The 15,007-nt window shown below is 37.8% G+C and overlaps 1 protein-coding gene across 2 annotated transcripts in view; it reads right to left on the bottom strand.

Annotated features, from left to right (window-relative positions):
• The window catches only part of LOC109110822 (DNA topoisomerase 2-beta-like), a 35,796-nt gene extending 21,910 nt beyond the window's left edge, over window positions 1–13,886 (bottom strand). Inside the window, exons 1-8 of one of the 2 annotated variants that reach the window (XM_042745553.1) lie at window positions 13,387–13,886; window positions 12,169–12,363; window positions 11,858–11,948; window positions 10,171–10,234; window positions 9,357–9,502; window positions 1,246–1,343; window positions 939–1,151; window positions 3–176 (exon numbers count right to left, since the gene is read on the bottom strand). In XM_042745553.1, coding sequence (XP_042601487.1) covers window positions 3–176; window positions 939–1,151; window positions 1,246–1,343; window positions 9,357–9,502; window positions 10,171–10,234; window positions 11,858–11,948; window positions 12,169–12,363; window positions 13,387–13,428 — 1,023 coding nt within the window. In that variant the 5' untranslated portion in view covers window positions 13,429–13,886. The remainder of the gene's footprint in view (window positions 1–2; window positions 177–938; window positions 1,152–1,245; window positions 1,344–9,356; window positions 9,503–10,170; window positions 10,235–11,857; window positions 11,949–12,168; window positions 12,364–13,386) is intronic. The other variant, XM_042745555.1, reaches the window with a different exon arrangement.
• Between the last annotated feature and the right edge of the window lie 1,121 nt (window positions 13,887–15,007).

Raw genomic sequence — 15,007 nt, 5'->3', positions numbered from 1 at the left:
ACCTTGGTGGTGGCAATGCTGTTGACGAAGCTGATTTGCTGGAAGCCCTTCTCACTCATGGTGAGACACACTTCCCAGCGCTCATTCACCGTCTCATTCACCACCTTCAGAGCAACGCCTGTCTCGTCCAGTTTATCCCTCACATACAGATCCACATAACTGCGGAAGCCATTCACCTGCAGCACGAGACACAAACACAGATGCTCATGAGGGAGATGGCCATCTAAAAATGTCTAAACCTTTTAGATTTAAAGGGGTGATGACATGAGAAACCTAATTGCCCTTAATCTTTTGATAAAGAAGAGGTCTTTGTATGCTTAATAAATCCTGCAAGTTTCATAACTTCAAATGTCCTCATCATCAATAAAAAAGCATTTATGTGATAACCCTCAGAAAACAAATGGAGAGGACAATTGGAGTAAAAGAACGTTCACTTTGACCCATTTGGTTTATGTTTGCGTATTTACATTTATATTAATGTTCATGTCTTTGTACAGACATCAGAAGGATGCCAGGGTAAGGAACAAGTGGACAGTTTATATCAGTACTAGATCTGACTGCTTCAGACATAAGTAAATGATTTCATATTGCTTTGTCTGGAAATTACCGTTTTATTTTGATTATGTTGTCAAAACACTCAAAACATGCAATAGCGAGGTGCAATGCAATAGCATTGATACTGTTTCTTATGCAATGACATTAGCCAATCATAACTGTGACCAATTACTGAGAAGCCTTAAAGGACCCGCCCCTTAAATAAGGTCGTTTTAGACTGAGGGTCAGAATGAGGGTTGAAAATAATATTATAAGTAAACTTTAAGGAACATATTAATAACAAATCCATGTCATGACCCCTTTAAAGAAGAATCTCATCACATTGTTGTCAAGAAAGCACATAAAGCACTTTTTTGTCCATATGGAAATGACAGGTGACTTACAGGTAGCTTCTTTCCGTTGAGCATGACTTTAACGCCTCTACAAGAGCCGGCCACATCATATGCCCTGCGTGTGAGCAGAGCCACAATGTCCTTGTCCAGTTTCTCCATCTTGAATTTGGCCAGATCAGGCTGGAACATGACACATGTGTAGTCTTCACCATCAAAGAACTTGATCTTCGCCTCACTGGTCTTTCCCATGTTGTCCTGCCATGTCTTTGGAAGAATTGGGACGAGAAAAACTTTAAGCTGCTGTTTCATGACAACCAACACAGATTTCCTGTAATCCAAATTCAAGAAACGGCTGTACCTGTTTGAAGCTCCGTTTGTACTCCTTGCAGGCCGTCTCCACTGTAAACTTTGTGCTGAATATGTTACACAGTTTTGCGCCATATCCATTCCTGCCACCTGATGAACACCAGATTGATGAGTTAAATTCATTTGAACACTTCTGTTGAACAAACAGCACAAATGCATCTAAATTGCATACTATCTAAGCCTGCATGATTATGACCAAATAATGCTGATTATTTCTCTTGATATTGTAATCTTGATTATTAATGGCAATTAATAAAATGAATTTGTAAGAAGCAACAGTGTGTCATATTCTTTATGCAGCTACATTATTCAATACGTTGAATAGTGCAGTTGAACACCTACTCCCGGTTTCACAGACCAGGCTTAAGCTAATCCCAGACTAAAATGCATGTTTGAGCTGTCTCAACTGAAAATATTTTGCTCTGACATATCTTAAAATATGTCAGTGCCATTGTTCTGTGTCAAGATGCACACCTGTAATGTTTTCTTCTAAGCCAATTAAACTAATACCTAAAACATCCTAAAACAAATAACCCCTAGTCAAACTGGACAAAATAATACCAATCTCATAAAATCCGCCATAAAGTATTAAGACAGTGCATAAACATTCAACTTCAAATTCCTCTTAAAAACATGAATAACAAAAGCTGTTATTTAAACTGTGAATAAATTATATACAAAAAGCGAGTGACGCGGTAATATTAGAACACATTTTCTCTGTTATAATCACTTAAGTTCACTCAGTGCAGGTTGTTTGAGAACCTTTGCACTCTCACAAACAGCCTTCTTATAACCAATGACCTATCTGCACTGTACAATAAATCTCTTATTGTCACTGTGAACAGTTCGTGAATTCAGAGCTAGCAAATTCAAAACATGAATGTGTGGCCAACTGGTTTAGCCAAGGCCAAAGATCAAGAAGGCCAAACTACAGGAGTTGGCCATCCGAGGGGCATGTGACTGCAATGCAGGATAGTCCAAAAGACATTGAGCCATGAGATGTTCAGTTTGAAGCCCTTAAAACACTTAATTTAGATTTTCTTTTTATTTCATTCAGATGTTTTAAGTTTAAATTTCAGCTCAGTGAAGCACTTTAAGCACCAACACTTTTTCAGTAAGTTACCTTTCTTGAAGAATTGTGCTTCAAATAAAGAACTTTATGTTGACCAGATTGTTAGTTAATCATTTAGGCTACAAGTCAATATTGCCTATATGGACAGCGATGTAAAAAAAAAAAAAAAAAAAAGTGAACTTGTAAAACTGTAGTGTTAAATGCGATGCAGTCGAAAATTTGGGTGCGCCTAACTTTTGTGCTGGTGCACCTAAGAAATAAAGTTAGGCGCACCCAAATTTTCGACCAGTGCAACCAGTGCAAAATTTAGTCTAGGGCCCTGATTTATTCATTAATGGGTTAGTTCAGCCAAAAATTAAAATTATGTCATTAATGACTCACCCTCATGTCGTTCCATCCAAACCCATAAGACCTCCGTTCATCTTCGGAACACAGTTTAAGATATTTTAGATTTAGTCCGAGAGCTTTCAGTCCCTCCATTGAAAAATGTATGTACGGTATACTGTCCACGTCCAGAAAGGTAATAAAACACATCATCAAAGTAGTCCATGTGACATCAGAGGGTCCGTTGGAATTTATAGAAGCATCGAAAATACATTTCGGTCCAAAAATAACAATAATAATAATTACGACTTTATTCCGCTTTTTCTTCTCTTCCGGGTCTGTTGTGAGCGCGTTCACAACACTGTAGTGACGCCGGTGACGCGTTTTCTTTGTTATTGGGCGCACCAGAAAACACATCAGCAGCGTCGTACGTCAACAGTCACAGCAGTCGCGTTCACAACAGACCCGGAAGAGAAGAAAAAGCGGAATAAAGTCGTAATTTTTGTTATTTTTGGAACAAAATATATTTTCGATGCTTCAATAAATTCTAACGGACCCTCTGATGTCACATGGACTACTTTGATGATGTTTTTATTACCTTTCTGGACGTGGACAGTATACCGTACATACATTTTCAATGGAGGGACAGAAAGCTCTCGGACTTAATCTAAAATATCTTAAACTGTGTTCCAAAGATGAACGGAGGTCTTACGGGTTTGGAACAACATGAGGGTGAGTCATTAATGACATAATTTTAATATTTGGGTGAACTAACCCTTTAAGTAGACGCTTTTTCCAAAGTGACTTACAAATGAGAACAATAGAAGCAATCAAAATAAAAAAAGAGCAATGATATGCAAGTGCTATGACAAGTCTCAGTTAGCCAGTTAGCCTAAGTGTATATATAATAAATATATATATAATACTATATATAATATAGTATTATATACTATATTATATATAGACTATATATAATATAGACTATATATAATAAATAAAAAGAAAACAAGTAGATAGAATAGAAAAAGAATAGAGAAAAAGTGTGGTCTTTTTAAAGAAATCAAGCAGAAAATAGAGAGTGCAAGTGTAACAGGGCTTTTCTTCCTGCTTCCTGCTCATCTTCCTAATGTTGTATAAAGCAAATCTGTAGGACCGGGCAGTTTTAGCAATGTGGTCAGAGATATTCAGCTGATTGTCAACTGGATGGTGAAATAGTGATGGAGTGATGGGTTAGCTGAAACCACAAGCAGTTCTGTCTGGCATAGTTGAGTTGAAGGTGATGGTCCTTCATCCAGCAAGAAATGTCTGTTATACAAGCTGAGATGGGATCATCAGGATGGAATGAGAGGTAGAGCTGAGTGTCATCAGCATAGCAGTGATATGAAAACCCATGTTTCTGAATGACAGAACCTAGTGACGCCATGTAGACTGAGAAGAGAAGTGATCCAAGAACTGATCCTTGAGGCATGCCAGTAGCTAGATATTGCGACTTGGATACCTCACCCCTCCAAGAAAACTTTAAAGGGCCAATCTGAGAGGGAAGACTCAAACTACATGAGTTAGGTTCCTAAAGCCCAATTCGCATGGGATTAGTATTACCTGGTGACCTCCAGTCATTTGTAATAATTGCGGAGGTTGTCTGTCATCTTAATCCCGTGCGAATCGGCCATGTCTGTAATTTGTAAAGTAAAAATTCCCCCGCAAAAGACCTACCATATTTCGCTGAACACCGAGGTCCTTTGATAATATTAGTCCAGTGCGAATCGCCATCTCTGTGATTTGGCGGGTCGTATATAATTTTTAGAGGTTTTTGTTTCCTGTGCGCCTTTTTATCCATCTTTCGCAAAGAATGGAGCTGCGTTGGAGTGTTTTGATAGTATTTTGGGTGCTGTCAAATCGCTACACCATACAATTTGCAGAAAGAGAAAGCTGAAAAGGTTTTGAGGTTGATGTGTTACAAATAAATCAAGCATAAAGCTTGAGATATATTTTAACCTGGTGAAATGTAAATGACAGCGCAAGAAACTATATTAATTTCTCTTTTTTAAATCCAACTGGACCATAGAAAGCCTTGACATCTGGGTATCTGGGAGATAAATCAGTAAATTCGAGTGAAATCACAGGCTTCGCTTATCCCATGCGAATGCACCACATGAAATTCAAATGTGGGGCAGTAATTTCAAAATCACACAAGATCCCCAGATAATACTAATCCCGTGTGAATAGGGCTTAAGATGCCCTTTGCCAATAGGGTTGACAGGAGGATCTGGTGGTTAACCATGTCAAAAGCAGCGGACACATCCAGCAAGATAATTACTGAAGATTTGGAAACCGCTCTTGCCAGTCTTAGGACTTAAACAACCGAGAGCAAGGTAGTCTCGCTTGAATATCCACTTCTAAAGGAATAGTTGCTGTCCAGGAGGTTTTTCTGTATGAGAAAGAAAAAGACTTGGTTAAACACAACTTGTTCAAGTGTTTTTGCAATGAAAGGAAGAAGGGAAACCGGTTTGTAATTCTCTAAAAGAGCTGGGTTAAAAGTGGGTTTCTTAAGTAGTGGGATTATACGAGTCTATTTAAATGGTGGGGGAAAAACACCAGTGTGAAGAGATGTGTTAATGATGTGAGTGAGTGCAGGAAAAATGGCAAGAGAAATGGCTTGAATGAGATAGAATAGGATCGAGCAGGCAGGTAGTAAGATAACTGGAAAGGATTAGTTTGGAGACTTCTGCCTCAGAGAGCAGAGAGAAGGATAGGAATAAGTGTATGTTTGCTGGTAAGATTTGTGGCAGAAGGTGTGGTAAGGGTAGGTCTGGAAGACAGGGGCAAATGGTTTATATATAAGATGTAAGAGTGGAGCAGAAAGCACCAGTAGCATTGTTAGCATCAAGAGATGATAACTGTTTAAAGGGAGGAAGCGAAGATGAAACCACAGCAGAAAGCTAAAAGGGTGAGAGTGAGCGTAGGTTACGTCAAAAGATGACATGTGGAGGGGTAAGTGTTGTGTCAGGAACCATGTTGAGTATAAGTGTGAGGAGGAAGTGATCTGAAGTGTGCAGTGGAGTAACCAGTACATGATCAGTGGAGCAGTGCATTGTTTGTAAATAAGGTCCAGCTGGTTGCCTGATTTGTGAGTAGCAGTAGTTGACACTCGGTTGAGATCAAAAGAAGTAAGCAGAGTGTGGAAGTCTGCAGCCTGAGGTTTATCTAGGTGGATGTTGAAGTCTCCAAGCATAATTAGAGAAGTACCATCCTCAGGAAAGGTTGAGAGCAACACATCTAATTCTTCCAAGAAGTTACCAAGTGGTCCTGGGTGTCGATAAACAATTACAAAATGGATCTTAAGAGGATGGGTAATAGTAACTGAATGTGATTCAAAGGAGTTATTTATACTCAAAGAAGGTAAAGGAATAAACTTCCAGTCATTAGAGATAAGCAGACCAGTACCTTCACCACTTCCAGTCTTCCAGTCAGATGGGGAGTGTGGGAAAATTAGAAATGATTAGAAAATGCTGCAGGTGTAACAGTGTCCTCTGGATTGATCCAGGTCTCTGTCATGGCCATGAGGTTAAGCCTTAAATGACTAGTAATAGATGTAACAAAATCCAAAACAATTCCAGAGACCAATAGAAAAAGAAAGAAATGTATTAGCAGACATAGGCAAATTGTGTAGGTTGTTAGGATTGCGCTGCCTACAGGCTTTGATGTGTGGTTTACAAGTGGTAGTAATAGTAGGAATTTGAACAAAGACAGTAAAAATCAGTCATTAAATTCTGCAACCAAAGTGAAACAAGTTGTAGGAAAGGGGACAAATAAAAGTGACACTTGTGCCCCTTGTCTGTGTCCTTGCTTGGTGGAGTCACACAGGTAGAGTCACTGGTGTTTACACTCTTCTGTCTTCAAACGAGGGGTGCCGCAACCACCGCTGCGGTAAACTAACCTTATATATATATATGACAACAAAGGGGAAAGCAAGTTCACGACACTAACAAGGTGCGCGATAAAGCGTGTGACCAAATGCTGCTTCAGCACATATCAGCAAAGTAAAAAAAAAAAGAATTCCCTAGCGACGCCAACTGAACTGAAATCTGAGACAAGAAATAAATACACTTACACGCTGCTTTTAACTTCCACTGACTGACTGAAAATCTAAAAAAAAAAGGAAACTGTCAGTGACCTTGCACTTAAAAACTTTAAAGGGGTCATATGATGCTGCTAAAAAGAACATTATTTTGTGTATTTGGTGTAACAAAATGTGTTTATGCGGTTTAAGGTTAAAAAAACACATTATTTTCCACTTAATGTACATTATTGTTTCTCCTCTATGCCCTGTCTTTCTGAAATGCGACGATTTTCACAAAGCTCATCGTTCTGAAAAGCGAGGTGTGTTCTGATTGGTCAGCTATCCAGTACGTTGTGATTGCCTGAATACCTCAAGTGTGTGACAGAAATGTTACGCCCCTCACCATACTGTGATGCCCTGTCCAGCCAGGCCAGAGCGACTAGACAAAAAAATTAAAACCCATTTTAAATGAGGCATTTGTTGCATCCAGTGCAACCAACGTTCACGGTGAAAGCCGATCCGGTGATCCACAGCGTGAACTTAAGTTGATGTATTTCCTCAGCGACCAGCACGGATCAGCTCTAGGCATGACGAAGCAGATATCGTCCTCTTTTGGAAGGCCAGACAAAGTAGTTTTGCTTTCACAACGAAACACAGCACCTTCACGACATGGTGGCGTGGCAACAACAATACTACAGCGAGAATAAAAGTTACACCTTCTTTCTTTGCGTGAACATTTGGCCGGCGTTACGCAAAGCTTCCCACACAGTGACGTAGAGATATGGGGGCGTGTTAGAATGAGCCATCTTAGGGGGGTGTGGTTGACTGTTAACTTTTATAAAGAATATCTTTTTGGATTTGAGACTTTAGTCTTTGCAACTTTACAGATCTTCTTTATGTACCAAGAGCTTGTAACACTCCAAAGAGAAAGGAAAAATTTAAATCGCATCATATGACCCCTTTAACAGTACCTATGTAAAGGGAAACGTAAGAAGATAACCTCGTTCTGCAGTTTGAAAGGACTGTGGGACACAAGCAGCACAGAGCCCATCTCTTGTCTCATAAGTTTTCTCCAAATACTACAAAGCAACTGTTTGTAAAATAAAATAAAGACATTTATGTTGGCTGTTGCACTGCCGGGGAAAGTGAAAATGAATGAACAGTGCGTGTGAAATGTGCTGTACTATGGAGCCCCACACATAACGTGCAAAAAACAAATATCAGATAAAAATAATAATAACAATTTGCTCTGACAACTAAATAATTTGTTAATACAATTTCATTTGTGGCCACATTTCATTCATTCTTTACCTTGTTAAATTAAAATTGAGGAACAAATTTGTACAATGTGGCCATGATTTCACTAAAATGAGTATAGATTAATTTGTGGCCTTGATACCTTTGCATGTCATGCTAAGGGCTCCATACAAATAAACTTGACTGGTTTAACTTGTCTAACAAGCACAAACTTACTAAATGTGAATGGCAAAACGACCAACCCTGTGACGTCACAGGTTACAGTACTGCAAGACGCCGTGTTTATTATATAACTATTGATTAAAGTGGAAATGATGAATTTAGCAGACTGACTGCTTCAGATCCACTTTTTTATCACTTTGAGTTGATTTCTTCTGCATCGGTGGACAGGTAGGGTAAAAATATAGCATAGTCTCTTTTTGCATAATCACAGTTAGGAGTTTCTAACTCTGCAGTAAACTTTTTTTTTTGGCCTTCTAACTCTAGCACTCTCTATTCTAATTCTATATTATCTATTTGTTTTCTTTTTTTATTTAAAAAAAGGCATCTAACACTAGCTTTCTCTGTTCTTTTTCTATTCCATCTACTTGTCTTCTTTTTATTTATTATAAAAAAACAACACCTTCCTACGTGTTCTGCGTTATGCTAACCGAGACTTTTCATGGCACTTGCATATTCTTGGTCTTTTGTTGGTTTTGATTGCTTCTATTGTCCTCATTTGAAAGTCGCTTTGGATAACAGCTTCCGTTAAATTACTAAATGTAAACGTTATGTAAAGGTAAATGCATTTTGTAGTAAGTAGTAAGGTTAACGATTAAGCGATGTATAACTGATAAATAAAACGGACAGAATCTGAAAGATGAGACTTTGTTTCTAATGGAACTTAATGGCACTCATTATAATGTCTCATGCATCATCTGAAACAGCACAGACCAAAGCAGGGGTTCTCAACTCTGGCCAAAATATAAATATCAAAATATGAAAAACTTGAGGATTTACAATGCTGATGACCAATGAAATGCATCATCAGTTTTGTGAAAAGGGTCTTTTTTGACCTGACTCGTGTTGACGAATAGGTCATAGTTCATTTTTCTGTCTCAATATGTTGTCTGCACAGCGTGAGTCACAACTGCAAAAATAACGGCAAAACGGCAAAAACAAGGCTTAAAATGCCAATGTAAGGCATAAACACTAATATTTTTCACTATTTTTGATTCCCTAGCACACTAATACTACACGCTATATTTTAACTATGAAAGGCAGAAATCGCATAAAATACTGCTTGCCCATTCTGTGACTTAGACAACAAGTTCAATAATGAGCCGAAAATGAGCAAAACACTACCAACAAAAACTAATCCATCACAGAGAAGTTTCTGAAGATGCATTACCTGTGACTTTCTTCTCATTGTCATTATAGTTGCTCGAGGTGAGGAGATGTCCAAAGATCAGCGCAGGCACGAACATCTTCTCATCTTTGTGTTCAACCACAGGAATTCCCTTCCCATTATTCCACACAGAGATGGTGTTGGACTCTCTATTAGATCAGAGAGGACAGGTTAGGACATTACACCCCAAAGAGACAGAAGATGCAAGGAGAATGAAAAAAAATGTAATTAAGTATTATATATATGCCATACTGTTTTTATTATAAATGAAGTACTATTACTAAAAATGTATGGTTTTACAATTTGTATTCAATTATTATTCTAATTATTCATATCTTGATCAAATGCTACTGTTAAATAGATCTACTGTACCTGAAAAACTTAAAGCGTTGTAGATTTCATTTTTTTTAATATTGTATTTGTCCTGTTAGTTGTTTGCATCTTTGTCCTTGTTTTTAATAACAAAGAGAATCTAACAAAAAAAAACTGTATTGTGAAATAGATTGTTATTTTATTAATAAAATCCCTCTAATAATTTTTGTCATATCGCTGGCCCCAATAGTACACTACAAATACATTATAAACCACATATGAAAGCATGTGTGTATGTGTGTGGGTATGGATGTGAAGTGAATGTTAAGTGAGCAGCCATGGGTGTTTATTCGATCATTACACCCACTGCACGCTCTCCCAACAATCACATCAACATTTTGCCACTGCAGTACTGCCAACTGTCAGCACCAGCATTTATTTGATACGAGAGCGTTTAGAGTCGTTACTCGGCAGATGTGAATGAGACTTTTAAAGCAGCACTCACGGGTCAATGTTGATTTTGATGGTGGACATGTTCTTGTCTCTCTGTTTGTTATCAGCTGCATTGACTGATGGGACAGAAAATCAGAGGTTAGAGCATGATGTTTATTATCCAGATATCATTTTTGAAAATAGCACATTCACCTTTAAAACTACCATTATAACAAGTAGGGATGCACCGGTTGACCGGCCATAAATCGGAACCGGCCGGTTTTTGCTTAAAATATGCAATCGGCCGGTTTTTTGGTCTGTTTTCGAACGATTTTTCCAGAAGTGCGCCTGCGTGCACAGACTACATTGTAATCATTCACTATCATGTCTTTTGTTTGGAAGTATTTCGAAATCTGCGTGCAGGACACGGGCAGCCGTTCAGCACTGGAAGTGCAGAGTTACATGTCTGAGGCACAGATAGCAGGAAGTGAACAGCTGTTGGTGTACTGGCACACAAATAAGAGCCTCTTTCCTGCGCTCGCTGAAGCTGCGCGAGCGTACTGTACCTGTCCGCGCCCTACACAAGCGTACACAGTGAAGGGATGTTCAGCTCAACTTCTCACGTGTTGGATGAAAAATGAAACGGACTAAACTGAAATGCGTTTTTTTTTTTTTTTTGTAAAGTAGAACTTGCATACACGTTTGAAAAGCCAGAAGTAAACGTCAGTTCTGTATAAGATTATTATATTTTTTTTACCTTAAAATTACATCGACTTAATTTGATTTAAAAATCACCTGCTGTAGCACACTGAAAAAAAGTGTTTCATTCATCCAATTAAAATTTTTTAGCGTAATGATTCACATCTATATTTTTTTTTACTTAAGCCAATAGTTATTTATTTTTCATTGGCTCCAGTAAAAAAATACAGATGTGAATAATTACCCTATTTTTTATTTTTTTAATTGGACAAATGAAACACCAACATTTTGGAATAATTTATTTATATAGCATTCTTTTATTTAGTCTCACTGGTAAAGACCTTTTTTTTATTTAAAACCAAATTTAAAAACTAAAACAAATACTGAATGCTGATTAAGAAACATCTTCTTGAATGTGTGTTGATTGTGTTGTTTGGATTGAAGAACTGTGGAGTTGTTGCCTTTAATTTCACATGGTTACCGTTAATCTTTTCAAGGCCAGTTTATGTAGCTTCAACCCAATTCAAAAACAAAAGCTAAATGCTGATGTCTGTACCATCTATGTTTGTATTGAATGTAGGCTACTTACTGTGCAGTCACTGCCGTTAATTTCAGATGGTTACGGTTATTGTTTTCAAAAGCCAGTTTGGCCTATTAAATACCAAATAAACATCTTGTTTATGTATATTTTCCTTCTTTCTTGTTTGTTGCTTAAAGAAAAAAAAAAACGGAAATCGGCATCAGAATCGGCCAGTTTGCTTGTAAAAAATCGGTATCGGAATCGGCCATCAAAAATCATGATCGTGCATCCCTAATAACAAGCTTGTTATGGTGGCAGTTTTATAGTTTAACTCTGCTATTAAAAATAAAACTGCATTTATCAGCAATAGAATTCATAATTCTCTCAAATGTTTTTACAAGACTGCAGCAAATACAGCCATTTTCCACAACATGAATGGTAAAAAGAGGATCTTAAATATACTGCAAAAATACAACCGCGTCTGCTACAAACACAAGTTTAATAAATAATACTGTACAATGAAATAAAACTGTATTCTTACCAAGGATCTCGTCAAAGATTTTATATAATCCAGGGACGAATGTGATCTCCCTCAAGTTCATTCCGATTTCTTCATCAAAAACCCACATTTGCTACAAAACATACAAACACCTGAATGTCATGTAAAGAAATTAAAAGCACCTGATGGCATTGAAACTTCTCAGAAATCAGTCGGTTTACAACATTAACTTCAACACCGACTCTACTACAGTTAGCAAAATGATTTTCGCATTAAAAGGCTGGATTCATATTTCCCTTTTCATGCCACTCAGTCTAAACTTCAGATCTCTAATCTCAATCTTTCTCTCTCACCTGAGTGACGGGCTCCACCGAGCCGATGTAGGTGTCTGGACGGAGGAGGATGTGCTCGAGCTGCGTCTTCTTCTGGTAGATCCTCTCCACGGACATCTTCTTCGAGCTCTCTTTCTTGACCGCCTCACTCTTCCCCGCGTCTCCCCGGCCGTTCACTTCCTCTTTTTTCGCACCATTGTTCTTGTCAAAGAGGGTCTGTTGTTAGATACATCCATACATGCAACTTTGTTAAACTTGTCTGCGGCTATCAAATCAACTTTTTGCTTCCTTTGACGTTGTAATTATTTTACAGAAACAGAGGGTGACCGAAATATGCGGTGAATCATCCAGATGTAGTGAATTTACCGCTGCATTACAACCATTCTGAGTATAAGATGTGCATTATGGACACTCTCTGTAAATGTGTCTTTCTGTCTGTTTAAGTTTGCTGAACTCACTCCACAAGCCGTGTAAGGTCAGGGCTTCATAAGTCTCTGAGCTGAATTAATTTGTGAGAAATTCCAGTGCAATGGCACCGCACACTCGACTCACTCGTTTATTGAGTTATAATAAACTTTACATCACATTACAGCTTTTTGATGATGGCCAGGGCTGCAATCTAATATTACAGATGATTAAAATATTATATTCACAAAGTCAGACAAACTAACAAGCAAATCCAGTAACTAATGTGTAACAAAGCATTAGTACAGGTCTGGGATCAGCTCTTGTAATAAACTTGTGTCTCCCTGTGGGCTGCTCTTTTGTTGTGGCTTTGAGTGGTTTTAAATACAGATCAATCTCAAATAAACCCTTCCACCCTGTCCCTGTTTAAGCACCTTGGGCTTTGGCTGTAATAAAGCAATGGTCTGTGTCCCTAAAAACATCAGATCTGTAAGTCTGACTCTAACAAAGAGGAAAAAGTTGAAATCAGTGGAGAGACACAGCTGATGAGAATCAACACAAAAGAACTTTCCTCCACATCACCATCAAGAGCTTCACAAAGCATCATCTTAATACACAAAATGAAGATTAATGTGCGGTATTTAAAACAGATGCTATATTTTGTGCACCGGATGAATAATAGAGAGATGCAGATGAGTCCGCGAGCTCATTCGTGCTGAGCTAAATGAGGCTAAAGCACATGTATGCGGACACAAAGCGGTTATAATACGTAATGTGCGATGTCTTTGCGTAATAATACATGAATTACTACGTTAGTAATCATATACGACTTACCACCCAGGTTAAGCCCCCGCTCCCCGCTGCACCGTTAGACATTTTCTATTGTGTGAGCCCAGAAAAACAATCAGGAACTGTCCATATGTGATCTGCAAACGCTTCAAACTCCGGGCACCATCCGGGCTGGGTTCCTGTGGTTTCTGTTCGTTTCTTTTGTTTGTTTACTGCTGTAATGGAGGTAAGTTTCTGCGGGCTCGTCTCATGTGTGTCCGCTACTACGTGACTGTTCCTCGGCTATTGTTAAAATCGACCACCGGCGCCTGCTCAAGGCCTAGAGCTTTAACTAAGAGTTGTAACTAGCACATAAATATTGAAATAGGTTAAAAGGCGCGTAATTACATGCTAATAAAGTCTAAATAAGTTAACAAATTATTAAAGCATATAAACTTTTTTTTCCGTGTGCTGAGTAGGAATATCGCCACATAAAAACGATTTTCATTCAATAACAAACAGCCGCGGCGTCTGTTCGGCTACACCATCCGCATGGCGACACGCCTCCATAGCTCCATTCGACCAATCAGATGCCCACACAGCTCCACCCGACCAATCAGATGCCTCAGAATCTGAGGCGCCGGCATTTCAACCAATAGCACAACGGTCGTCGTCGTGCAGCGTCACGCACTTTACAATTTCGGCAGAAAAGACTTGTTAGGTCGGAGACTTAAGTAGGTGTAATGCTTGGAGAATGGTTGATAAATTCTTTGTTAATAACAAAGTAAAGGAAGTTTCGTATAAAATATTGCATAGAATTTATCCAGTGAAACATGTATTGGAACGTTTTAAATTAAATATTGACTACTCCTGTGAATTTTGTAGTAATGAAAAAGAAAAAAAATCATTTATTTTTTCATTGCATCTATACAAAGATATTTTGGGTTGATGTTGAGAATTTCATTACAAAAAAACTTAATACAGCTGTTAAACTGGGTGGGTCTGATATAGTGATATACTGTATGTTGGATAGAAAAGGATAAAGCGTATATTATAATGGGGAAGTTTCATATACACAAAATGAAGTGGTCAACGAATTTAAACAATACTGTAATATGGTATATAAATGTAAAGCAAAAAAGCTCTGAGGACTTCTAACATTATCTGTAAATTTGAAATAGACAAGTAAACTGTACCGTCTTCACTGTACTGTACTGTATTTTAGTTGTTTTATTTATTTATTTTATGTTTTCTTCATCTGGCTAATTTTTATTTTTTTTACTTGTAATCTTGTGTACTAATGGCATTTATATGCAAAGTTGTATTTCTCTTGTTAAATATGTTCATATGCAATAATAAAAAAAAATTATAAAAAAGACTTGTTAGGACTTTCTGTCTGTAAAAAATATGAACTTTAAATATACACCACAAATGTTGACATTGATAATGTAGCCCCTTTAAAACAGTTATCTGCTGTACAAAAAAAAAAAAAAAAAAAAAATTTGTTAAACTGGATTTAACAAATATTCCAACTAATACCAACAAAGACTTGGTACAAATCTTCTACGCTGTTAAACTTAATCAATACTTACCTCATCTAGTACATAACAGGGGTTGCACAGACTAATCAATTAGTCAACTAGTCCACTTCAATGCTTTGCCATGATGCTTTAAAGGGATACTCCAC

The sequence above is a fragment of the Cyprinus carpio genome, chromosome B19 (assembly GCF_018340385.1).
Source record: "Cyprinus carpio isolate SPL01 chromosome B19, ASM1834038v1, whole genome shotgun sequence".
Lineage (NCBI taxonomy): Eukaryota > Metazoa > Chordata > Actinopteri > Cypriniformes > Cyprinidae > Cyprinus > Cyprinus carpio.
The sequence above is the reverse complement of the archived record's forward strand: the minus strand, read 5'-3'. Positions and strand labels throughout refer to the sequence as shown.